This window comes from Pelobates fuscus, chromosome 5 (genome assembly GCF_036172605.1).
Source record: "Pelobates fuscus isolate aPelFus1 chromosome 5, aPelFus1.pri, whole genome shotgun sequence".
Classification (NCBI taxonomy): domain Eukaryota; kingdom Metazoa; phylum Chordata; class Amphibia; order Anura; family Pelobatidae; genus Pelobates; species Pelobates fuscus.
In genome coordinates, this window is record NC_086321.1 from 208,536,270 (window position 1) to 208,563,223 (window position 26,954).

The 26,954-nt window shown below is 41.4% G+C and overlaps 1 protein-coding gene across 1 annotated transcript in view; it reads left to right on the forward strand.

Annotated features, from left to right (window-relative positions):
- The window catches only part of SLC28A3 (solute carrier family 28 member 3), a 77,967-nt gene that overhangs the window by 13,117 nt on the left and 37,896 nt on the right, over positions 1-26,954 (forward strand). The window contains exons 2-7 of the mRNA XM_063454990.1: positions 10,631-10,717; positions 14,118-14,197; positions 15,932-16,023; positions 21,789-21,978; positions 22,935-23,079; positions 26,460-26,573. Of these exons, the coding sequence (XP_063311060.1) occupies positions 10,631-10,717; positions 14,118-14,197; positions 15,932-16,023; positions 21,789-21,978; positions 22,935-23,079; positions 26,460-26,573 (708 nt within the window). The remainder of the gene's footprint in view (positions 1-10,630; positions 10,718-14,117; positions 14,198-15,931; positions 16,024-21,788; positions 21,979-22,934; positions 23,080-26,459; positions 26,574-26,954) is intronic.

Genomic DNA, 26,954 nt, shown 5'->3' on the forward strand with positions numbered 1-26,954 from the left:
TGGTAGGCAAAAAGACTTAAGATGCATTCTTCTATTTCTAATGGCAGAGTCAAGGGTACGGTGCCGAGGTGAGGCCGGGCACCACCACACACATAGCATGCGGTTCTGTTATGTTTGTTGGCATTATATTTCATCCATTCCAACCATAAATTAACATCATTAAAACCTGTTTCAGTGGCCATGGTATCTTCAAATGTGGGATTAGCAATGGCCATCATGTCTTTAAAGGACTGGATGTGTGGTTTTAATGGGTTTGGGACCATGTGGGTAGCCCCTTGCCACTCTGGAGAGTGGCACATATCTTTTAGGTAGAAGTGCCCCAATTTGTTATAGGAACCTTTCTTCCAATACATTCCCATTACATACTGGTCTGCATCCGTTGGACTGGGATGCTCTATGTTTAGGATTAATTTTATGGGTGTACCTCCTCCAGGCTTCCTCAAAGTCATTCTTTGGAGGAGGAATCTACCATGGTCATCTACCTTAGACAATGCACTTTTGGGTTTGTAACCCCAGGCAGGCCCAGCATTCCACCCTGCAGCCCCCCAATGGTTACAGTTATGCCCCCATTGTTTGTCAACTACACAAACATAGAGGTCTTTTACATGAGGGATATCTCTATAGATGGTTTGAATTTGTGACGTAGGGAATGGGCAGTCTACAATGTCACAATAGTCAAAAGTATATGTAGCCACACGGGTACATGAGGAATTGTACCAGAAGGTATACCCACTGGCATCTTTAGTAATGGCTACTTGTTGGGCCTTAATTAGGCTAATTAAGGTGATAATGTACCAGGGGTGCTTCCTCTGGGGCAGGAGTCTTCTTGCAATGGGAAGCGTGGATCCAATGTGGCCTGCCAGCCAATTTGACGGAGGTTGAGGTGATCAGGAGAACTTGGAATGGTCCGTCAAATCTTGGTTCCAGGGTGTTTTTCCGCACAAATCTCTTGACCAGGACCCAATCTCCGGGGAGCAGGCTGTGGGTACCCGTATCAAAATGGGGATCTGGAATTGAAGAGAAAACTTGGGCATGTATTTTGTTCAAAGCACTTGCAAGTTCAGTCACATAATCTACCAAAACATCAGTTTGAAGCTGTAGCTGTTGGGGGTAATAACAACCTAGTCTGGGTGCAGTCCCAAATAGAATCTCATATGGGGATAGTGAGTGCTTCCCTCTAGGTGTGTGTCTAACGCTGAATAAAGCTATTGACAAGCTTTCTGGCCAGGGCATCTTTGTTTCTTGCGACATTTTTAACATTCTAGCTTTTAGGGTACCATTCATGCGTTCCACTTTGCCACTGCTTTGTGGGTGGTAAGGGGTGTGGAAAGCTAGGGTCACCCCCAGAGCGGTCCAAATTTCTTTAGTCACTGTTGCTGTAAAAGCTTGGCCCTGGTCACTCTCAATAACTTCTGGTAGTCCAAATCTACATACAATATCTGTGAGCAGAAGTCTTGCTGTTGTTTTGGCAGTGATATTGGTTACTGGGTAGGCTTCTGGCCAGCCTGAAAACATATCCACTATTACTAGTGCATATTCATGGGGACCACTCTTTGGCATTTGTATGTGGTCAATCTGAATTCTCTGGAATGGGTACATAGGTTTAGCCAGGTGTTTCAAGGGCACTTTGGTTGGTTTTCCTGGGTTGCACTTTGCGCAAATAACACAGGCCTTGCAAAAGTTGTTGACCAGTGTAGTAATTCCAGGTGCTTCATAATACTTCTGTATGAGAGCAGCCATTAGGTCTTTTGACAGATGTGCAGGTCCATGTGCCCATTGGACGACTGCTGGGTATAAATTCTTAGGGAGGCAAAATCTAAGATTGTTGTAGTATACTCCATCTTTTAGGACTGCTCCTTTCTTCTTCCATTTCTGTATTTCCTCAGGGGCAACTGCAGCTTGCTGTTCCCGTAGGATTCTTAGGTCAGTAGGAAGAGTCTGCAAGGTAAAAATAGGAATTTCTTCGTGTCCGGACACTCCTTCATCCACTTCCTGCAATTCTCTTGCCGCTTGCTTAGCAGCCTGATCAGCTAAATGGTTGCCCTTTGCTTCATCTGTATCCAATTTCCCGTGTGCCTTCACTTTCAGAATGGCCACTTCTTCTGGGAGTAGGAGGGTATCCATTAGTTCCTTGATTGCAGAACTGTGTTTGACTGGCGTACCGGCAGTGGTAAGAAATCCTCTTGTTTTCCAAATCAATCCGAAGTCATGTGCCACGCCCAATGCATATCTTGAATTAGTGTAGATGTTGGCGCGCTTTCCTTCAGAGATCTTGCACGCTGAAGTCAGGGCTTGCAATTCGGCTTCTTGTGCAGACATTGTTGGTGGTAAAGATGATGACTTGATAATTTCATCTGTTGTGGTTACGGCATATCCTGTGTGGTATTTTCCTTCTTCATCAGCATACCTTGAACCGTCCACAAACAGAGTGAGATCAGGATCTACTAGTGGATCCTCATGCACAGTTGGTAAATGTGTTGTCTCCATTTTCATCTGTTCAAACAGTCATGAGGTGTCTCTGGGTCATAGTCATTTACTATGACCAGATCTTGAAATTCATTTTCCAGGAAGTGGCGTGGCCATGCTTCTAGATGGTCAGTTGCTGGGTATTTGACAACGCCATTTTCCTGTAGCTGTGATTCATTCATGGTGGCCCATAATTTTGCCATGGGCCCAAGATCATTCCATGATCTTGTCTTTAACTTGGTGACAGGGACATGTGGAATGGCAATGTCCCAATGACGATACAAATGTTTGAGTTCTGAAGGTAGATGAATCAAGACCATGATGTTGCCTTCAGAGTCACAGTAGAAGTCTTGTGAAGTAAGTTTCACCTCTACCAGATGATAGAGCTCATCTTCATAGCAAGGTTCAGGAGTGATGTTTGGCTTGTACCACATGGTACAGAAGGCATATCCTGCTCCATCACAGAGAGGTGTTTGTCCGTCATAGAAGGATAAATTGGGATGCATCTTCTTGATGGTGCCAGTAAGAAGAAAAATATAGGTTTCATCCATGATAAACCCATAGTAGATACCCCCCTCAGGAAGTGGGAGAAGGGTGGACGGATTGAGAACCTGACATCTTTGTAGGGTGATGTTGTCAGGTAACAGAAGATGACATTGAAGACGGAGGTGTCTGGCTGGAGAGACATGCTTGAGTTGTACTTGGTTGATGATGGCAGAAATGTCATGAGGGGCCAAAACAACTAGAGGGTGGCCAAGGACCAGGTCTGCAGTTCTTTCAATTAGTTCTCTGGCTGCAAAAATGTCCCGAAGACAAGAAGGGGTTCCTCTGGCCACAAGATCCAGTTGGCAGGAGAAAAATCCAATAGGCCTTTGTCGTCCTCTAGATTCATGTGCTTGGGTAAGAACTCCTGTAGCATGGCCCTGTCTTTCAGAGACAAATAACTTGAAGGGTTTGGTATAGTCCTGTAGGCCAAGGGTAGGAGCAGATGCAATAGCACGTTTTAGAGTGCAGAAGTTGTCATGGGCTTCCATGGTCAAGCAGAATGGGTCTGATTTGAGGGTATCATAGAGTGGTTGCATGAGCAGAGAAGCTTCTGGGATCCAGGCACGGCAATAAGAAATGAGGCCTAGAAAGGCATGTAGAGACTTTGAAGTCCTTGGAGGTGGAATATCCAGTACTGCTCTAACTCTGTCACGGGTGAGATGTCTAGTACCCTGAGATAGGCAATGGCCAAGGAAGATAACAGTAGGTTGACAGAATTGAAGCTTGAGACGTGAAGCTTTACATCCTTGTTCTGCTAAATAGCAAAGGAGATTAATTGAGCATTCTTCTGTTGTGGGTATGTCATCTCCACAGAGCAGCAAATCATCCACATACTGAAGCAAGACAACCTCTGGATGGTCAGATTGCCATGGATCAAGAATAGAACACATGGCCTTTGCAAATTGACTTGGAGAATTTTGTGCCCCTTGGGGCATGACAGTCCATGTATACTGTTGTTTTTCATGTGTGAAGGCAAACAGGTATTGACAGACTGGATCCAGGGGTACACTGAAGAAGGCATTGGCCAGATCAATGACTGTGAAGTACTTTGCGGAAGGTGGAACTCCAGAGCAGAGTGTGTGGGTTTGGCACAATAGGGGTGTCCAGGACTGTTGCTTCATTCACTGCACGGAGATCCTGGACCATTCTGTACTTCTCTGGTTCTCCTTTGGGTGTCTTTTTCTTCACAGGAAACAATAGGGTGTTGCATGGTGATTCACATTTGACAAGAGCACCCTTCTCCAGGAGTGCTTGGATTTGAATTGTGATAGCTGCAGCTTGTGCTGGTTTCAAAGGGTACTGTGATTTCCTTGGTAACTTTGCTCCTGGAATGAGTTTTACCATCACAGGTGGGACTTTTAGGTGACCTATGTCCTCTGGGCCTGAGGACCACAGTTTTGCAGGAACATCTGTCTTTAGTGAATCAGGGAAATTAGACCTCAGTTCCTTTGCATCCCCATGGGGTTGTTCTAAATGGAGCATCAGAGGCAGGGAGCACAAGGCTGAGGTGTCAGAAACAGATAGAGGGGTAGATAATTCTACTTGTCCATCTGGAGTGAAGATGATAGATGCCTGCAGGCGTGAAAGGACATCAGCGCCTAACAGGTTAATGGGGCATGTGGAGGACACCACAAAACGAGCAAGCAAGCTAGGATAGTTGCCAACCCGTAATGGAGTTGTTAAAGGACTTTGTCTTGGTAGGCCATCCACTCCTACACAAGAGACATCAATTTTTGACAGAAATGATGGGTCTGGCAGGTCTTGTTCTCGTAGAACACTTCGGGCTGCACCTGTGTCAACAAGAAATGTAGTAGGTTGTCCTGCAATGGGTAGGGTCACAGTGGCAAGTGGTCCCCCTTGATCCCCTGAAGACACTGCCATGACAGGGGTTAATGACACAGGCTTGCCAATTTCCTAATCTTCTGGCTCCTCAACAAGTGGCTTTTGGGGTCTTGGGGGCAGGAGCTGACTTGATCACTTTCTTGGGTTCTGGGCACTCATTTTTAAAGTGCCCTTTTGCTTTGCAATTGAAGCAGAATCCATCCTCGGGTCTGGTTGCTCTGGGAACAGTGCCAGGACGGGACACCATAAGGGGAGCTGAGTTGGGCTTTCTTGGAGTCTGAGCAGATTCTAGTCCCCTAGCAACTTGGAGTAATGTATCCAGAGGAACAACTATAAATTCAGGGCGTGCAGCAATGATCCCCTTGCGTATAGAGTCTTTAATGCCTAGGACAAAGGCACCGGACAGCATTTGAGAATGAATCTTATTAGTAAGATCAAATCCCAAATCTGTGAACACTTGAAACAGTCTTGCATGGAACCTTTCCACTGATTCTCCTTTTTCTTGTACAATATCAGTAAGGCCAGCAGCCTGATCCGCAAGTTTATCCTTAGCCCAGTCCTTTAGCTGGTTGCAGAATGCTATTCCTGAAGAGTAATCAATATCAGTCTCAAGCAAATTTGTGCTGAGGTGGCGGGCTATGCTAGGCCAGTATGCATCTCCGGCCTTAATGGCACAAATGCTTAGTAAATCACGCCATGCGGCGGAATAGGTCTTTTGAATCTGAACTATCCCTCGGTAAAAAGGCATTGGTTGCTTTTCTGGGTCGGGGAGTGATTTCCTCAAAGCACTAGCCTGAGTGGGATTAAAAGAAACATATTTAGGAGGAGCCTGCTCTCCCCGGCCCATATGTCCGAAAGGATCATCGAGGGAACAGCGAGGCTGAGGCTCTATGGCATCCGGTGAGCCCTGGTAACCATGAAAGCCAGCCTCTTCATACTCATCCTCGTATGCCGCTTGAGGTGTCAGGACCGGGGGATATGATGGGATCCCGGATGCCGGGGTGGCCAGTGGGTTATGAGCTCGGGGTGAGAAATCATTAGGAAGTACCGGCATTAGGGGTGCTGGATTACTGGGGGCCGCCATATTGGAGGCGTGAAAGGAAGCTGCGTTAGGGTCAAGAGAGGTATTGGCGGCCATGTTGGATGTGGGCACCTCCGGGGCAGACTGTATCGGGATGGGCGTGAACGGGGCCTGGGGTGTGGCTAGGGAAAGGAAGTAGGGATTGTTTTGATAGGACAGGGTCACGGGGTAGGGTTAGGGGTATGGCCAGGCCATCTGGGCAGGGGCTAAGGCGGAACCTGGGGAGGGCGGGATAGCTGGGCAAGGATTAGGAAGGGAGGTGGGATATCCAGGGTAGGGAAGTGAAGGTGGGGAGGTGGGAACTTGGGCTGCGGGAGGAGTAGGCAGAAGGGAAGACAGAGAGAGATTAGCAGAGGCAGGTGTAGTAGGAGGGACCGAAGCGGGTGTAGTAGGATGGGTAATAGCAAGTGAGGAGGGGTTAGTGGACTGGGTGGATGCAAGTGGGAGGGTAGGATTATTGACGGAGAGAGAGCGTAGAGAAGGAATGACGGATGGAATAGCTGGATTAGGCAGGGAAGTTAGTGCAGGGATGGATGAGGGTGATGGTAGTTGTAGGGATGATGGGGGGGAGAATAGAGATCCATCAGAATTCAGGACTGGGTAAACAGGGGCGATGATGGGATGGGTATTGGGAGAGTTAGGGGTGGGGAACATGGTCAGCTGAATGTCACTCATTGCTGACTGAACCTTGGGAATGGACATCCCCTGGGCGCCATTTTGGGGCGCTGGCTGAGGGACCCCCCCAGCAACATAATTATTATGATATACATACAGTTTTAAACCTTTGTGATCAATTTCTTCCTCAACCCAACCTTCCTGCTGAATAGCTTTTGCTACTCTGTACCAGGCTTCTGCTGTACGAAGCAAACCATTATCTGTAAGCTTGCCTTTCTTCTCTGTCAGTAATCTGCACCAGCTCTCTGGCTGTAATCTACCACATGAAGGTACAGCAATTCTACACACTTTAGCAATCTTTTCAACTCCCTTAACCATCTCTTCACCCTGTCTGTCTTCAACTAGATCACACGCTAACCAGCCCTTACTGGGCTTATCTAACCCCTGTCCCATTCCCCCCTATAAAAGGCGTCACAGATATAGAGGAAGAAAATTAAACAGAATGTCTACAATGCTCGACTGCCACGTAAAGGGTGGGTCCCTACGTGCGTCTTCCCAAAACGTAGACTAGTCACTTATTCCGCCTACCCGAGGTAGCCACGGATTGGAGCGAGGTGAGAAGTGTGTGACCAATCACTTCTCTCACAAAGAGAAATAGGAGGGGAAAGTGTAAATAACACAGGAAGTAGAGTAAAAGTAAAAAGTGAAAGTAGAGACAGACACAGGAGTTTGAATGACTCCCAATTAAGACAACATTTCAATTGAAATACAGTGCATGCATCACAGTTCAAATAAATGCAACAGTAATCCCTTTCCTTTACTCATGTGGCCAAAGCCACCTCCCTCAACCTCGTAGTGTCTCCGCTCGGAGAACGACTTCCTCAAGTCTCACTACCAGCGGATAGGGAAAACAGCTAACACCGGCCCGAGATCCGTAAGCCTCCCCCGTTAAAGTGGACCGGTAACCGTGACCACCATTTCCCTCACTCCCGTAGCGTCCCTACGGACCCACCCGTAAGTCTCACTACCACGTGGTGATGGAGACAGCAATGCCTGCCCGAATCCACGCGCCACAAATAAAATTGGAATGCCACCAGCCTCAGCGCTCGAGGCTGGAGGGTACCACCTCTCTGCAAGCAGAGCAATGTGTACAATGAGGCTAGCTAGGCTATCAAAGTGACACCATGGGGAATCCCCAGGAAGCAGTGAGTCTACACCCCTCCACAGATTCCCCCCTCCTCTTTTTCCTTACTGCAGCAGCTACCCAGCACCTAAAAGAGGTAAACAGGCAAAAGAAGACCCCCAGGAAAACTTCCACAGGTCCACCCCCCTTTTTCCTTACAGCCACAGCCACGTGGCTCCTAAAAGGGGTAAACAGGCAACAGAGGACCCCCAGGAAAACTACCACAGGTCCAAAAGGGGTAAACAGCAAACACTCTACCCGGGCACTTAAGCTAAAGACAGACCAATACAAACACACCTAGGCAACAGATAGGCAAAATGCAGGTAAACAGGTGGGTAACAATAAGGCACCGGGCAAGTTATTACCTGACTTTGATGTCCTCCCGGTAGCAGTCACAGACACTGGGACGGGTCAATCAAAGGGGCTGGAACATACCGGCTAGGCTCTGCAGCAGTCTCTACTGTGTACTGGGAGGTGATCAGTCTCCTTTCCTTCCCCCAGGATTCCTCCGTCCAGCGTCTTCTAGGACGGCTTACCGGCCAAAGGCCATAACCCGGTGCCCCATGTTGGATGCGCCAAATTGATATAGATTATTTTAAGCAAACAAATAAGTTTGAATGTCTATCTGTTCCTGTCCAAATCTGAGATGATTAAATTGCGTATACGCAGAAGTAAATTCACACTGACACACGGAGTTCAGGTTAAAAGAACTTCGAGAAAATTTAATGGCATCTGGTTAAAAAGCGGGCTCGCAGACCCTTATAAGAGCAATATTACATCATCATAGAATATCAAGATAACAACAAATAAACATCATTAATTGGGTTAGGTGTTAAGTGGCTATGTCAATACCCACCCATCAATATTATTAATTGGCTTAAGTGTTAAGTGGCCGGCTACATGTCCTCCCACCGAGAGGTGGCGTCATCTTGGACACGGGAGTGGACACGATGGCCCAGGCGCCATCTTGCTAGCACGAGGCTTTACTCGATGGGAGGGGGGATTTAGGCGCCATTTTGAGTAGTTAGTGATGTTAGATTCGAGGTCAGGTTCAAGGCTTTTTAGTGAATGGACATTTCATTAGTACAGTTCTCATGATCTAACTATGGCATACATTGTTACATATTACAGGAACTTGACAATTCCGGTGTTACTCATATCCTTCTAGAAAATGCATTCTCTTGCTAATATTCTAAATGCTGTTAGGAAGATCTGTCATATAATGAAGTTAATGGAGTTAATGGGGAAATTTAATAAAGGTTTTAATAATTCTATAACAGTATTTACTAACATTGTAAAGATTTTACTCTGCTGAGTTGATTTTACAGGCTTGTGAATGAGATCCATAGTATAGTATGTAAGATTCAGCAGTCTCATAGCTTTCTTTACCCAGTGATTGGGTAAATATGAGCTGCCACATGCTTGATTTGCATTACTGAGATACTCATAATATCCTGTTTGTGTTTCATGCAACCATACTAAATATATGTGCTCTATAATACATATTTTTTTGTTTACTTTGAATATGCACGTTGTTACGACATTTTTTTCAATTCTTATGGACCATGAAGAGAAGTATGTCCTAATGTGAAAGTTTCTGGGAAAACCAATTGTTACAACATAATTGACATTATCATATAAACTCTACTTAGTGGAGACAGAGGTGCTTTGGGGTGGCATGAGTCATACAGACAGATTATGATGAATCAGATTTAGTCACTGCTACTATAGAAGACGAACAGTTCTATTTACTATATTTACGTCCTGAAACAAAGAGAGAGAGAGAGAGAGAGAGAGAGAGAGAGAGAGAGAGAGAGAGAGAGAGAGAGAGAGAGAGAGAGAATATGAATAAAAAGTGAGGAAAGTAAAGTTTGGGATGAAAAATAGAAGGGGGAGAATGAACTGAATCCTGTTTGCTACCTTTATGAATTGGTTATGTGATGTTTCTTACTTAAATATTAACAGATTTCAAGGGCCTGGAACAAGAACCCAGCAAGAACCTTTAATCAGCATCCTCCAATTTTACAACTAGCTTGGTCTCCTGAGATTACATGCCAAAACATTCACTATTTCCTAGTACACAGAATAAACTAACATGAAGTATAGACATCATTACAGGGTAATGCAAAGAGACCAAAATTCTATCATCACCAAAGGGTACCTACAGACAGCCTTGACACCATATAAAAAGTTTCCCTGAACACAAATGCCAGTAGAGTCTTCCACAAATACATCTAGCTCACTTGACTTGAAGACTTCTTGGCATCAAAAGGAAAAAAAAAAAAAAAACACCATGTAAGGAATCTTATTGGCCTTGGCACTTTTGATTAGATTAAGAATAATTATCATGTTATCTGGAGCCCTCTCTTTTTGGTCAATTGCACTTGGTTAAGCTTTCGTGGTGCTGGAAGAAGAGGTGAGGCTCTTGAATAATACTTAACGAAAAAAATCTCATCATTGAAGAGACACTAGACCAGGGATAGGCAACCTTCGGCACTCCAGGTGTTGTGGACTACATCCCCCATAATGATCTTACACCCATAATCCTGGCAAAGCATCATGGAAGGTGTAGTCCAAAACACCTGGAGTGCCGAAGGTTGCCTATGCCTGCACTAGACCATGCACGTGATTAAATCCTTCCAGTCTTTTTCAATCACCACCATTCTAGTTTACAGCATGAATAAGACTATGCCTTATAGTTAAAGAAACTGTTGTCAAGCAGAGAATAAGGTTGAATAAGAGAGTAAGGTTGCACACACACAAAGCTCGGTGTTCAATAACGAGTCTTAAAAGGGGAATCAACCACCAGATGTAGCTGAATGTTCTGTTTTATTTTTTCGGACAGTTGTGTGTTCAAATAAGAATATGTATGTTGATTATAATTTATATTTACACAGAATGATGAATCAATACCTAAAGAAGAAAAGGATCAGGAAGCTGTCAGAAATAGAAATCACAATGGAGATGTAGTGCATATTGGTCAGGTAAGATCGGTAATATAGTCAAAACATGACTAACTTTTACATTTTTGTTTTTATTTCAGTATGTTTTTAACGAGGATAAAGCATAAGGAATATAGAACACTAACTTACTTATTGTAATCCCTGATCTGACCTGTTTTACACATTGGTAATAATTAAATTACCGAAAGAAGACAAGACCTTCCCTTAAAACTGTTTGGCTTATTAGGTTATAACTTTTATTAGGAACAGAGGATGGTAATTACACATGATACATCATGTCAAGTAATAATAATGGGATGTTCCATCCATTAGATACACCTCTGTATTTAACTACTTCAGAGCTGGTGTCAGGCAATTAATTATTATCATATTAGTCCTAATATGCTATGGACTCTGAAGGCTTTAACAATTCTTTAAACTGGTAAAGAGAGTTGTTTTCAAGGAATGTAAAATTTGTAGCAAAATGTATTTTAAAAACAAAATATTTATATATTCTTTTTAAATGTGTGGATCGGACCCTGTTTTTTTCAGTAGTTACTGGCAGGGCCAGATTAAGAACCCATTGAGCCTTGTGAAACAATTATGACAGGCCTAATTACAGAATTTTATCTGCCGTAAACACTAAAACAGTCATTCCTCCCAAGTATCATGCATCTGGTGGATGTATTTCTGGAGGGAAACTCAAAGCATACATAAATAAGAATACACATACTAATCTTTCATCTCTCAACCAAACCAATATCCCCTAATATCGGAATCCTGCAATGCAGGACTTCGGTTGGCGAGGTAAAAAGAGGTGGGTGATATGAATCACACCACTGACACCCTCCAATGGGGTGGATTACCCAGAAAGAGGGCCAAAAAATGATCAAGATCAGCCTGGCTTGAATGCAGGCCAGACTACATGCCAATCACGCAGGCTGACCAACTAAGGGTGGACAATGTAGACAACCCTGACCTTGGGGCAAACTCGTCTAAAGATGCACTTCCTCTACCATTTGGGAACAGGTCCCTGACCCCTCCCCACCTCCCCCCAGCACTCATTTGTCCACTACTCTCCTTTTTATCTTATTGGCAGACAGATGCTCCTGATATGCTGCCTGGGTCAGAGAAAAATGTAGATATAGTAAATGTAGAATTAAGGGGACATGCCACACTGTTAGAGAGACCAAAGCAGCAAGAGCATTTGCAAAGTGCGCAAAGTCAGCTTTACCTTAAAGTAACACTATAGGGTCTTGAAAACAAACATGTATTCTGTAGTGTTAAAAAATACCCCTGGCCCTCTTAAATATTGTAAAATCTTACCTTTATTCCAGTCTGCTGGTGCTGGCTCTACCCCTGATCTGCCTGCTTGGCTGACATCATCAGAAGTGATGTTCTCAGCCAATCACAATGCTTTCCCATAGGAAAGTATTGGATTTGCTGAGACTGTCAAGGAGATAGATCAGGGGCAGAGCCAGCCCAACCACAGCCTTGGCCAATCAGCATCTCCTCAGGAAGCACCTCTTGTAGCCACCTGAGGAGTGGCCAGTGGAGGTATCCCTAGGCTGTAATGTTAACTGCTTTTTCTTGGAAAAAACACTGAATGGACTGATTATACTCACCAGAACAAATACAATCAGCTGTTGTTTTTCTGGTGACTATAGTGTCCCTTTAACTTAATTATGGTCAGTCTGTCCCCTTACGTTTTGTTACTCTACATTCCTCCAAACATTCCTCCATACATTCCTCCATACTTAATTTTCTCTGCACAAAGCAAGAGCATGTAAAGAGTAGTACATTTTTTATTATTATTTATTTAATTATTTTTAATGAATGGGTCAATTCCATGGGCATGGACCTGTAGCTTCAGCTTTATTTGCACCTATGTTACTCCGGCCCTGGTTGCCGGGTTTAACATGATAATAAAAAATAAATAGTGCAACATGCATACCTTCTTTGGAACCAGCACTTTGGCTGAGAGACTCTGTTCTGTTTTCACAAACAAAACCAAACAGAGGTCAAATTCTCTCAAGAAGAAGGATGATGTCTTAATCAATATATAAAAAAATGCTTTATTTATTTCTACAAAATGTGACCTAATCCAACAAAAGAAGTACTGGTCAAGGTGCTGAAGCAGAGACACAGGTTTCTACCTTGGAGCAAATTGTAAAATGGACTGTGACAATAAATAGGAGTGGGTTGACTTAAATACGGCTGTGAAGGGCAGGTGTTAGAAATGTCACGTAATGTAAGAGAAAATCAGTGTTTCTTGATGGAATGCGTAGAATTCCATCGGGACTTGGCAATGTCTATTCTGAATGTTTGGGTGATAAACTTCAAGAAAAGTCAACTCTTTCTAATGCAACAGGTGGTTTACCTGTAGGCAACTTTCAATGTTGGAAAATTCATAGTGCAGCTATCTGGAGAAAAGGGTGCCCAACAGAAACAGAAGCTACATCAGCTCATTGTTACGAGTCTTCTAGGTTCCCGTTTACCAAATGCATGCTGGTCCACAGGAGCAGGGGAGGAATTCCCCCACTAGTTTTTATTAAAACAAATATTTCATTCTATTGTTGTGCTAAGACTAGTGATAATTGTGTTAGAAAAATATATGTCTGTCATGGTTAATTTTGCAGTTTATTCCCTCCTCTTCCATATGGCTGCTGAGAGGCTAATAAACTAGAAGCATCACAAAATTGGAGTGTTTGGGAAAAACAACAACATTTTCTGGATATACTCTCATATATGCATAGTACATGCCTATAGATTATCCGACATCACCCACTAGATTTGCTTTAGACTGTCATATCCATTAGTGGATGGAATTGGGCCTCTTAAAAGTAGATATGTTTCCCCATCTATATGTATTTATAAGTTTATGATGTCATGCACCTCATTAGGCTGAGCACATTTGATGAAAAAGAGTCCTACAAGTCGGGAGGCAGAGTCAAAATTTTGCTATATAATCAAGTGCCGCATCATCATTAAACTTCACTAGATCCAAATTCCATCATTGACTACAGCATAACCAAAAGGAGCACAAAGGCTACTCAGAGGTTCTCAGGAATCATTCTGGTACAATAATCATCTGAAATTGAACCAAGTATGAACTAATTTAACTCTATATAACACATAGCATATGCTTCATTTGCAATTTCTCAAGTGACGGTTTTTGTGATAATATTTATTCAACAAAGATCTCTGGTAGCTTCATTGGATGCCTTCTATAAAAGCAACACGGCTGTCCATGTGCCTGATTTTTGGTGATTGGTGGGAAAATCCCCAAAATATTTAATAAGGATACACATACATAATATATTTTAACTAACATTAAGTGGATTCAAATGGACTACTAAGCAACACATGTGAAAATTATTTAGCAGATGGAGAAATCAATAGATATAGACATATCAGTAAAAGTTATCTCTTTCTTTTGCAGTTTGACATATATGATGACTGTATGCCTCATCAAGATATATTTAAACCAGAATCTGATGAAGATTTATCTAAAAAGAAAAGGTATGCACAATTAATCACATAGGGATTACATTACTTGATGTCAGTAGCCAAAGCGTGTAGCAAGTACTGCACATTTATTTATCATAAGACAAAGTAAATGAATGATGGGAACCAAAAAAGTTAATGAATTACTGAACGAATTCAATTATATCATGACAGGTTGTGTCTAAGAAATGTAGCTAGGAGAAATATTATTTGGCCTATGTGTCTTTTAAATGCAAGATGGATAGACAGAGCTTAGAAAATACATTTCGGAAAGATACCTAAATGGCTGAATTTCCTATCTGATATATTTTATTAGTAGGATTAATAGTTGTAAAGAAGTATTCATGTCAGTAGTAGCTTACAGCTTGCAATCACATGGATTCACTATAGCCTGATGCTGTTTATGTGTCATTTGTAATTAACTTTGTACATACTCAGCACCCCCCACACACAGCACCCCCGTCACACACAGCAACCCCCCCTCACACACACAGCACCACCCACAAACACACCACCCCCCACACAGCACCCCCCCAACCACACACAGCACCCCTCTTCCTACACAAACAGCACTCTCCACACACACAGGACTCCTCCTCCCACACACACATCACTCCTCCTCCCACACAGCACTCTCCCCCCACTGCACCCCCACACACACAGCACCCCCCCCCCCCACACACACAGCACCCCCACCCACACACACACAACAACCCCCCACACATAGCACCCCCTCACACACAGCATCTCCCCTCACCCACAGCACTCCTCCCCCACACACACCGCCCCACACATAGCACCTCCCCCACACATAATACCTGTCCCGCACACAGCACCCCCCTCACACACAGCACCCCTCACACACACAGCACCCCCTCACACACAGCACCTCTCCCACACACAGCACCCCCCTCACACACAGCACTCCTCCCCCTAACACACAGCACCCCCCATATATTGCACCCCCCCACACACACAGCACTCCCCCCTACACACAACAACCACCCCACACATAGCACCCCCCTCACACACAACACCCCTCCCACACACAGCACCCCCCTCACACACAGCACCCCCCTAACACACAGCACCCCTCCCCCCACACACACACACAGCACTCCCCCCTACACACAACCACCCACACATAGCAACCCCCTCACACACAGCATGCCCCACACACACAGCACCCCTCCCACACACAGCACCCCTCCCTCCTCACACACAGCACCACTAAGACTGCTTTGTTAAGCTATAGTTGTTTTGGTGACTATAGTGTCCCTTTAAGACTAGTGAAAGACGAAAGGCAGGCAAGTGGCAGATACTGAAGCTGATTGTAACAACTTCAACTAGACATAATCAATAAAGTACAATTACCCAGATGCTCTGCATGCGTAAAACTAGCAGCAAATGCTCTTGCTGTACATGTACATGTTATATGCACAGAGCATGTTGTTCCATACTCCCTCATCTACAATAACTAATACAGTCAGTGACTATCTGCCTAACTGCTCTATTTCTTTTTCATTCCACGTTAGGCATTATAGAATGTACCTTACTGAAACAAACAAGTACTGTGGAACTGTCTCTCATCAAAACATACTATGCATTTTTACACACAGCTACACCTAACCCCAGACACCAATTTTTTTATCATAATAATCCAGTTGTTGTGAAGATCCTGGGGTTAGGATACCTTTAGCTTACTGAAGTCATAGCAAAAAGTCTCAACCTTGATATTTGTCTACACAGCTTTGTGGAAAAACATTATGAAGCAGTATGTGACTTCTTCAGGAAACACAAAACTGTGATCAGATATGTAATCTTTGGCATTTTGGTGGCAGGTAAGCACGCAATACTGATTGTAAATTCTAATATTATTAATTCAGCAAATGTGTCATTCTGTAAAATTAATATTTCATAGTAACCATATGTGGATAAGGAGTGTATGCATTTATGTGTTAACCAAATATTTAGCTCAAATGCTAGGTAAAGCAATTGCTACTTGACACTTTCTAATCTTTGTAAGTTAGTGTTCCAATGTGTGCTGATTTAATTTTTTGGTGAGATCATTATGGCAGTTTTGTTTAGTGGCAAGAAGTGGAAATTCCTTTGGAATACATTCAATATGATATCAGTTCTGATACAATGGGTACAAAGGGTCCCAACATTGCCTTGCTCTGAATGGGTGGGATGGCATCACTTGCGGCACCTCAAGAAGGCGGACCAGCCCAGAATGGGAGTCTGTTGTGAATGTACACCAGGCTGCCTTCCAAACAAGCTGGCTTGCCCACTAATCAGGGGAAACCATATAGGGTACTAGTACCCTGCATGTAGAGAGAGTTTGTCTAATGATGCACTCACGCTACACAGGATGGCAAGACAGGACCCTAAAGTTAAGACTGTCCCACAAAATCAGGACAATTGGTGACAAGAATATAGTGTTATATATAAAAAGAACTGTGCTCTGAAAATTGGTTTAAAGGACCACTATAGTGCCAGGAAAACAAACTAGTTTTCCTGGCACTATAGTGTTAATAGGTCCCCCACACGCTCATGGCCCCCCTCCCGCCGGAAAAGCATTTCCATAGGAAAGCATTTCTCAGTGCTTTCCTATGGACGCTGGCATCTTCTCACTGTGAAAATCACAGTGAGAAGCGCGGAAGCGCCTGTAGCGGCTGTCAATGAGACAGCCATTAGAGGCTGGATTAACTCTAATGTAAACATAGCAGTTTCTCTGAAACTGCTATGTTTATAGCAGGCAGGGTTAACCTTAGATGGACCTGGCACCCAGACCACTTAATTGAGCTGAAGTGGTCTGGGTGCCTGTAGTGGTCCTTTAAAGTACAAGAGTGGGGCAGTCACCATGGAAACCAGTGGAAGCAGCAGGAACATTGTATAGGTGGCTACTCCCCTTTTCCATGTCGGCAACACTTTTCAGAGCAGATACTTGTTATGCATAACCCACAAACTGTTTGTTTGCTTTTATCTTTTAAATCATTATTAGAATTTTCATAGCTAATGCAAATGTAGGCAGAGGCGGCTCTAGACTTTTGGAGGCCTTAGGCGAAAATCAAATATGAGGCCCACCCCCCCCCCCCCCACGCGCGCTTAAAATAAAAATAATAAGCAGGCGATATTAAAATTAACTGTATAAATTGCATATTTTAAGGCAAACATTAATAAACCTTATAATCTCACTATTCACAAACTTATTTTTGTTATTAAATTATTCTACAAAATACCTATACACAAACATTGGGTATATATAAAAGGTTTGTGGCTGACTACTTAGTTATTCTTGTTGATGTCTCCTAAAACTGAAATAAAGTTGTCAACAGTGTATTGACAACCCCCCCCCCCCCCCCAATGTAGTAAAAACTTACCTAATTTCTAGAGCTGCACAAGTCCGCCAGCGCCGGATCCGCCCAATTGGCTAACATAATCTAAACTGATGATCTCAGTCAATCACAATGCTTTCCCATTGGATTGGCTAAGATCTTCAATTTTGATGTCAGCCAAGGAGTCAAGTCAGGGGCGACTGCCATGGTTAATTATCATCTCCTAATAGAGCGTGCAGGTGCTGAACGTCAGTGCAGCACTAACCCAGAAAGTACCTGTACTGGCAGACTAAGGAGTAGTCATTGGAGGTGCTCCACGGTTGTAATGTAAACACTGCCATTTCTCTGAAAAGGCAGTGTTTACATGAAAATGCCTGCAGGGATAAAGGGACCTTTCCTTTATTTTCCATGTGCTCTTTCCCTTCCCATTTGATTTATTTTCCATGTGCTCTTTCCCTTCCCCTTTAATTTATTTTCCATGTGCTCTTTCCCTTCCCCTTTATTTTCCATGTGCTCTTTCCCTTCCCCTTTATTTTCCATGTGCTCTTTCCCTTCCAATTTATTTTCCTTTGCTCTCCTTTTTCCCTTCCCCTTTAATTTATTTTCCTTTGCTCTCCTTCTTCCCTTCTCCTTTAATTTATTTTCCTTTTCTCTCCTTTTTCCCTTCCCCTTTAATTTATTTTCCTTTGCTCTCCTTCTTCCCTTCTCCTTTAATTTATTTTCCTTTGCTCTCCTTCTTCCCTTCTCCTTTAATATATTTTCCTTTTCTCTCCTTCTTCCCTTCTCCTTTAATTTATTTTCCTTTTCTCTCCTTCTTCCCTTCCCCTTTAATTTATTTTCCTTTGCTCTCCTTTTTCCCTTCCCCTTTAATTTATTTTCCTTTGCTCTCCTTCTTCCCTTCTCCTTTAATATATTTTCCTTTTCTCTCCTTCTTCCCTTCTCCTTTAATTTATTTTCCTTTTCTCTCCTTCTTCCCTTCCCCTTTAATTTATTTTCCTTTGCTCTCCTTTTTCCCTTCCCCTTTAATTTATTTTCCTTTTCTCTCCTTCTTCCCTTCCCCTTTAATTTATTTTCCTTTTCTCTCCTTCTTCCCTTCCCCTTTAATTTATTTTCCTTTTCTCTCCTTCTTCCCTTCCCCTTTAATTTATTTTCCTTTGCTCTCCTTCTTCCCTTCTCCTTTAATTTATTTTCCTTTGCTCTCCTTCTTCCCTTCTCCTTTAATATATTTTCCTTTTCTCTCCTTCTTCCCTTCTCCTTTAATTTATTTTCCTTTTCTCTCCTTCTTCCCTTCCCCTTTAATTTATTTTCCTTTGCTCTCCTTTTTCCCTTCCCCTTTAATTTATTTTCCTTTTCTCTCCTTCTTCCCTTCCCCTTTAATTTATTTTCCTTTTCTCTCCTTCTTCCCTTCTCCTTTAATATATTTTCCTTTTCTCTCCTTCTTCCCTTCTCCTTTAATTTATTTTCCTTTTCACTCCTTCTTCCCTTCCCCTTTAATTTATTTTCCTTTGCTCTCCTTTTCCCCTTCCCCTTTAATTTATTTTCCTTTTCTCTCCTTCTTCCCTTCCCCTTTAATTTATTTTCCTTTTCTCTCCTTCTTCCCTTCCCCTTTAATTTATTTTCCTTTTCTCTCCTTCTTCCCTTCTCCTTTAATTTATTTTCCTTTTCTCTCCTTCTTCCCTTCTCCTTTAATTTATTTTCCTTTTCTCTCCTTCTTCCCTTCCCCTTTAATTTATTTTCCTTTGCTCTCCTTTTTCCCTTCCCCTTTAATTAATTTTCCTTTTCTCTCCTTCTTCCCTTCCCCTTTAATTTATTTTCCTTTTCTCTCCTTCTTCCCTTCTTCTTTAATATATTTTCCTTTGCTCTCCTTACCCTTTTCTCTCTTTTCCTCTGCTCTCCTGAGTCCTTCCGTTCAGTTATCTCCGTTTTCTCTCTTCTCCTCTGCTCTCTTTTCTTCTTCAGCAGCAGCTACTCTTCTCGGTACCGCAGGCGAGGGATGCAGGGAGGGGTTACGTCGTGACGTCCGACGTCGTGACGTCATCACCATCGGCATCGCGGATTGGCCGATTACCAGCTAGTGTGCAGGAGGAGGGGAGGGGACTCACTCCTGCACGGGGAAACCAATGTGAGAGGGTTTCATCTTCTAACATCGCCGGCGCCGCGACAATCTTGATGCGGCCGACGGCCGACATTAAAGTATTTAAATAATATTTATTTTATTTTTTTCCTGGAAAGAACGCCCTGCAGCAGCTCTCTAATTACACGGTTTAGGCGGCCGCGAGGCCCCTTCTAGCGCGAGGCCTTAGGCGGCCGCCTAAACCGCCTAATTAGAGAGCCGCCTCTGAATGTAGGACACAGAAGAATTGCATGGAGTGAGCTCAGTAGTAAGATTAGCAACAAGGTAGGAAGCACAATATACAGAAAAATATAGGAATCATACAGATTTCTACTAAAATGATATGCTCTTCACATAAGCAGAGATGACTCTGCAAAAGGTACTCTTCCACACTGTGTATCTGTTAATGAATAGAAAATGTAAGACACGCTCAGTGACAAACCTATCATAGATTGGTCACTTGTGCAATTTTTGGGGGTATCTGTCACAAGGGTAGCCAAAAAGTAGATCATTCTGTGTCATTCAAGTCCCACAATGTTTTGCCAGATGGAAATCTACAATTTGCCCATCCTTGCAGGGTTGTATTTAGGTCTGCAAAGTGTTTGTGTGTTTCATTGTAAGCTTGTTTTTGTATTGACTATGTATGTGTTAATGTAGGCGTGTATTTGTGTGTAGTGTTGGCATTTGAATGCAATTGGATGTACTGTTGCTATTTGAAAGCAGTGGTGCACTCATATGTGGTGTTTGCTTTTGGATGTATGGTTGTGTTTGTATGTAGTGTTGGCGTTTTGAATGCAGACGTGCATTTGTGTGTAGTGTTGTTTTTTTAATGCAAGGGTGTGTTTATATATTATGGTGTTGTTTTAATATAGAAGTGTGTTTGTATATATTGTTGGCATTTGAATGCAGAGGCCACACAAACTGATACACATATACACACACTGGCACACATATTGATACACAGGCACACACACACACACACACACACAGATTCAAACAATAACACACATGCAGATACAGAGAGACACATAATGACACACATATAGATACACAGAAACATATTCACAGAGACACATGTTGATACACAGTCACAGAGAAACCCACAATGACTCCCATGCAAACACACAGAGGCACACAAAGACACACATGCAGATACACAGACACAGATTCACATAATGACACACATGCATATACACAGACACCCACAATGACATACATACAGATATACAGAAACACACAGACAGACATACAGATATACATGCTTGTGATATTTTAGCCACCCTCCTGTTTCCTACCTTTTAGGTGCAGGAGGGTGGCTTCTTTTGCCTGGGGCTGTTGGGATCCAGTTCTTCCCACCTCTTTTCATCACATCTTTCTCTCCCACTTGTGTGGCTGCATGTCTTTTAGCTGGGATGAAGTGACCTGCACTCACTTTCTCCCAGTGCTGGCTAACAATATTAGAGGGGCCTTGTCGCCCTGTTAAATGGTCGCAACACACAACCGGACCCATGAGGACAGCTGCCCATCAGGTTGACCTAAGTGCATGGGTCACCCAAGCTGCCCCTCAGCATGTGGTGTGGTAGTTCTGCCCCTGGATACACTGTTTTAATTTATTTTCAATAATTTTAGTAACCCCAGCTGTATTCATGTAAAATGATTGGTAAAATTGCAGTGGGAAATCAATAGGAACCTGCTGGTATGGAGCGCTCTGTTCGCTATTGCTCTAGGAGAGACTGTGTGATCCAGGTTTAGCATCATACTGTTACACTACTGGTACCCTACTAATGATGGAAGTTTGTGTCATTTGGATTCACACTGTCTGCCCAGAAATCATATGATTTGCCCACTCAGACTATAAGAAAAATGTCAGTTACTTCTGAATGATAACATGGTGAGATCAGAAAAAATACATTGAAAAAGAATTGGCGTGAGCAAATCATGATGCAAATATGGAAGATAAAATTGTAATAGACGAGTAGAAAAGTATCAAAATAGTAAAAAGATATTTACTACTAGTAAGAGTATAGCAAATGTGTTTAATACACTTTCATGTTGCTTCATTACATATTTCAGCTTCACTTTGAAAATGAACTGCTGTTTTATGCAGTGCTGGCAATCTATGTGGTTGATTACTTGGAAATTACATCTCTAACAGGTTTCCTGGCGATGGTGATCGTGGCTTGCGTTCTGAACTTCAGAAGGGCTCTGGCACTGTTTGTGCTGACAGTCTTGGTCATCTTTTTTGTGTGCTGGGATTTATTCATGGACAGATATGAAGGAAAAATTGCAAAATTCTTTTCTCCAGCTGGTAGATTTTTGAAGAAGCAATGGTTTTGGTTAAAATGGTGAGTATTGAAAATGTTATAATATATAAAAAAAATGTTCAGGTTGATTCCTGTGAACTCTGTACCTGGTCTCATCAGAAACTTTGACAATGTCATTGTTATTCACTACTGTTCCAATCACCGTGTACTGAATGGGGCAACTCTAGTCACTGCAATACAGGACCATTTGGACCTGCAAAACCAAGACATTGTTCACAGAATGTAACAACGTCCAGATTGAGTGCTGCCAAGTGGTTATTCACAAGAATAATTGTTTTGTGAAAGTATAAATTTTGTGCTGTTCAACCTGGATGTTAAAAAACAAGTTACATAACGTCATATGTAATGAGAAGTCTTAACAGCTCACAGATTTCTTGCACTTGGCGACTGTTCCACAAATGTGAGAGTGAATGTTGATGTGAGGAATGTCCCCTTATTTAAAATCTTGAGCAAGGTCCTTTCCAAAATCGATTGAGATGCAGCTTGAGGTAGATTCAGAAATGAAGAGAGTTGCCTTGTTCATAAAGACTTTACTGAGCAATTATACCTGAGCAATATTTTAGAACACTTTAATAATACTCATATACCTAACTGATCCCAAGTGTTTTGGTTTATCTCCAAATGGCGTTTAAACTGTTGCCAGAATAACAAACTAACTCTTAAATAGAGAGAACAACTTCACAGAGAAATCTGGTAAAAACAAATAAATAAAAGTCACTGCATTTGTAAAAAAATTGATAGTTCTATTTATATTTGAAAAACTGTGTGCTTACAAAGAAAGGGGTTTCGATAAGGAACCACATCAGGGCATTTGAGCCAAATTATTTATGTAATTTTATTTTTTAATATTTAGAAATACGAAAACTATTTCAACTATACAACTAATTACATATGATCTGAATTTGAATTGTTTACGCTTAATATTGATAAAATTCTGAATTGTGAACATTGCTTGTTATTAACACATTATATCTTAGGGTGATCTGGATAGGTCTAATTGCTGGTATTATATGCTGGCTTATTTTTGACACTGCAAGAATGGGAAGCAGTCAGCTCATTTCCTTTGGTGGACTTGTGATGTACATTCTCTTAATGCTCATCTTCTCCAAGCATCCAACTAAGGTAAGGCTTAGGTTCTCACTTGATATAACTAAGTGTATAGCAATATTCTCATCTCATTTAATTATGGGTATGACAGTATTTTCCTTTGCTCTAACAATACAGCAGTATTTTCATATGACATGTTATTGCAGCATCGGACAACACCTTTTCACACTTTTATTATACATACTAAGGGAAATATTGTTATACTACCTATAACACTATAGTTTAGTAGGGTGGTTATCTAGCAACTTTTAGTTGTGCTTACTGAAAGAACTTTAACAAAGCATAAAACCATGTTGGGATCAGAGATTCGCATGAAAATAGGGACATGCTCTACTTTATTCTATAACTATGTGTATTTGCTACAGCTCCACCAACTGTCCATAAATATTCATGCATAAGGATTGATAGTTACATAGTTACATAGTTACAGTTACATAGGCTGAAAAGAGACATGTGTCCATCAAGTTCAGCCTTTCTCACATTTGTTTTTTGCTGTTGGTCAAAAAAAAAAAAAAACAGTTTGAAGCACTTCCAATTTTGCAACAAACTAGGAAAAATATTACTTCTTGACCCCAGAATGTTAGTCAGATTTATCCTTGGATCAAGAAGCTATTACCCTACAGTTAAAATATGATATAATTGAATATTATGTTTTTGCAAGTATGCATCCAGTTGCCGTTTAAACATCTGTATGGACTCTGATAAAACCACTTCTTCAAGCAGAGAATTTCACATCAATATTTTTCTTATGGTAAAAAAAACTTTTCTTTGCCTTAGACTACATCTTCTTTCTTCCAGTTTAAACGCATGACCTTGTGTCCTATGTATAGTTCTGTGTGTGAATAGATTTCTACACACTGGTTTATATTGGTCCCGGATATATTTGTATAATGTTATCATATCCCCTCTGAGGCAACGTTTTTCTAAACTAAAGAGGTTAAATTTGTTAACCTTTCTTCATAGCTAAAATGTTCCATTACTTTTATTAATTTTGTAGTCCATCTCTGCACTTTTTCTAGTGCCATAATATCCTTCTTTATAACAGGTGCCCAAAATTGCACAGCATGTTCAAGATGTGGTCTTACCAGTGATTTATAAAGAGGCAAAATTATATTCTTATCCTGAGAATTAATGCCCTTTTTCTTGCATGACCATACCTTACTGGTCTTAGCCACTGCTGATTGACATCGCACAGTGCTGCATAGTTTGTTGTCTATAATAATTCCCAAATCCTTCTGTGTTGTTATTCCTAATTCGCTTTCATTAAGGGTATACGTTGCTTGTGTATTCTTTACACCTAACTTTGCATTTTTCTACATTAAATGTAATCTGCCATTTGAGTGCCCAGTCCCCCAGTCTATCTAAATCTCTCTGCAGCAAAGTAATACCTTGCTCACATTGTATTACTTTACATAATTTTGTGTCATCTGCAAACACTGAAACATGACTTTCAATGCTTTTAACAAGATCATTTATAAAAATGTTAAATAGAAGAGGTCCCAGAACAGAACCCTGAGGGACATCACTTGCCACCTCTGTCCAGCTTGAAAATTTACCATTAATGACAACTTTCTGTACTATTATTAAACCAATGGTCTACCCAAGAATAAGAACAAGATGAAAACGACATTTCCATCTACACCAATTTCTTTGAGTTTAAAAACTAATCTATTGTGTGGAACTTTATCAAACTCCTTGGCAACATCCAAAGAGATCACAACCACTGCAATACCCTGATCTATACTTCTACTTGCTTCTTCGTGGAATGCAATCGAGTTAGTTTGAATAGTGTAACTCCAAAAACAAAAATGATGCAACAGGTTCATCTGGTAATTAATTATATAATGGAGAGCAATATAGCACATAAAACATAATCATGATCAATGTTAGACTTGAGCTAATTTTCAAGGGTGAAATCAAATGAACCCTTATGGGTCTTTTCAATAAACACGAAAAGAGGAGAGGAATTTGAGTCAATAACTATAATAAAGGGTACAGAAGGGGGCTAAACCCAAGAGAGAAACTAAACAGAAATAGAACCATGTTGTGTAACCCTAAGGGAGACTAGTCGCAGTAAGATATATATTAGTATCTAATCACATTGGGTGCAGTAAGATATGAGTAGACCAGACAGAATACGTTGGATAAAAATGGAAACAAATAAATTTGATTGGTATAATATAGAAAATAAAAATATATTTTTATATATATATATATATATAATGAAAAAGAAAAAAGAAAGAAAAGTATTCAATAAACACCATTAACTTCGCAAAAAACTTGCTAGACATGTGCACCAGTGAAATTTTAATTTCGTACGAATGATTTTGTACTAAATAAAAATTTAATTTGTCAATCTTGAATTTTGTCCTCAAACCATTTGATTTCAAACAAATTTAGTTCAAAAATTATTTGTTTTCGTCCATTAGGACGAAAACAGCACTGCGCATGCGCCAAAAAAGGGGCATGTCGCTGTTTAGGCGACATGCCCGTACCCGTGGCATGCGGGAGGATTTAACCTCCCTTTTTATTAATATGAGGGTTATAGTGACCCCAATAGGTTTTAATGGGGGGGGGGAGGGGGTTGGAATAGCGCTGCCAGCTTCCTCATTGATTTTTTTTTTTTTTGCGCATGCCAATGTTATTTTCTCTGTGCTGTGGGGGTTATTTCCCCTGCAGCACGGAGTATATTAAACAAACGAAACGAAAAGTTAATGCTTTCGGCATTTGTCCTTTCATTTATATTTTGTATGTAGGGCTTTCATTTACATTTTAGTAAATGAATACAAAAAAAAAGCGAATTTTCTGACTAAATCGTATTCGTACGAAAATGAATGCACATGTCTACAACTTGCTACATTTAAATAAAACTAGTTGAGCTGCGGAAAAATATCCAGTTCAGCTTGGAGATTTTTAGCAGCTTTGATATTTCGGCCTTAATTTTGCTAATTTTATCAATTAAGCCCAAACCACTGTTTATTGAACAGAACACCATTCAGCTGTTATCATTAGATCCAATTGTAGGGAGATGATCTGATGGTGAATGTTACATGCTTTCAGAGAGATGCAGGAGGTTCATAAACATGTCAGAGTCAAATGTCAGCTTTCAATTTGAATTAATAACCAGAACATCTTTTTTTTGGGGGTTTTTTTTTTGGGTTTTTTTTTAACAATCCTCTTTTCGGCTCTGTTTATCTGGGCAATAAAGGACCAAAGCAATCAAGATTTGGGAGATACATTGCTACTCGCTCTATCATTGTTGATGGCTGTGAAAGCTCATAATTAGTGGCATCTGCAAGCTTTGTGCATGGGAAATGGTAACATTGACTGTTGTTTTGTATAATTAGCATATGTTTTATATGGTTAACATGCCATTATCAAAACTCTTTATACAGGTACATTGGCGCCAAGTGTTTTGGGGAATTGGACTTCAGTTCCTGTTAGGACTCGTTATTTTAAGAACAAAGCCAGGGTTTGACGCATTTGATTGGCTTGGTATACAAGTACAGGTGAGTCCTTGACTATGTTTATGTAAAACATATCAAAAATCAGCATTATAGATACCAATATTGAGGGATTGATTACATTTGCAAATGCACAAATCATTAAAAAGAAAGAAAGGCTGCAAATTGGAAAATAGTTTGAATTGATTTTGCTGTTCCTTACAATAAACATACAAGCTACAAAGTCTGCTTGTGCTATCTTTTTCAGCATTTGACAATAAAGGGTGTGCTTCCTGGATAGCATTTCGAGATGGGTAGTAGAAAGAAAGGACATTGCATTAGTTAGTTAAAGGGTAACTGAGAGTTATGAGTTATGAAACAGCCTGGTTGTAGGTCTCCAGGATGAAATATACTGCTTTACAGACAATGCAATACTGCAGGAAAACA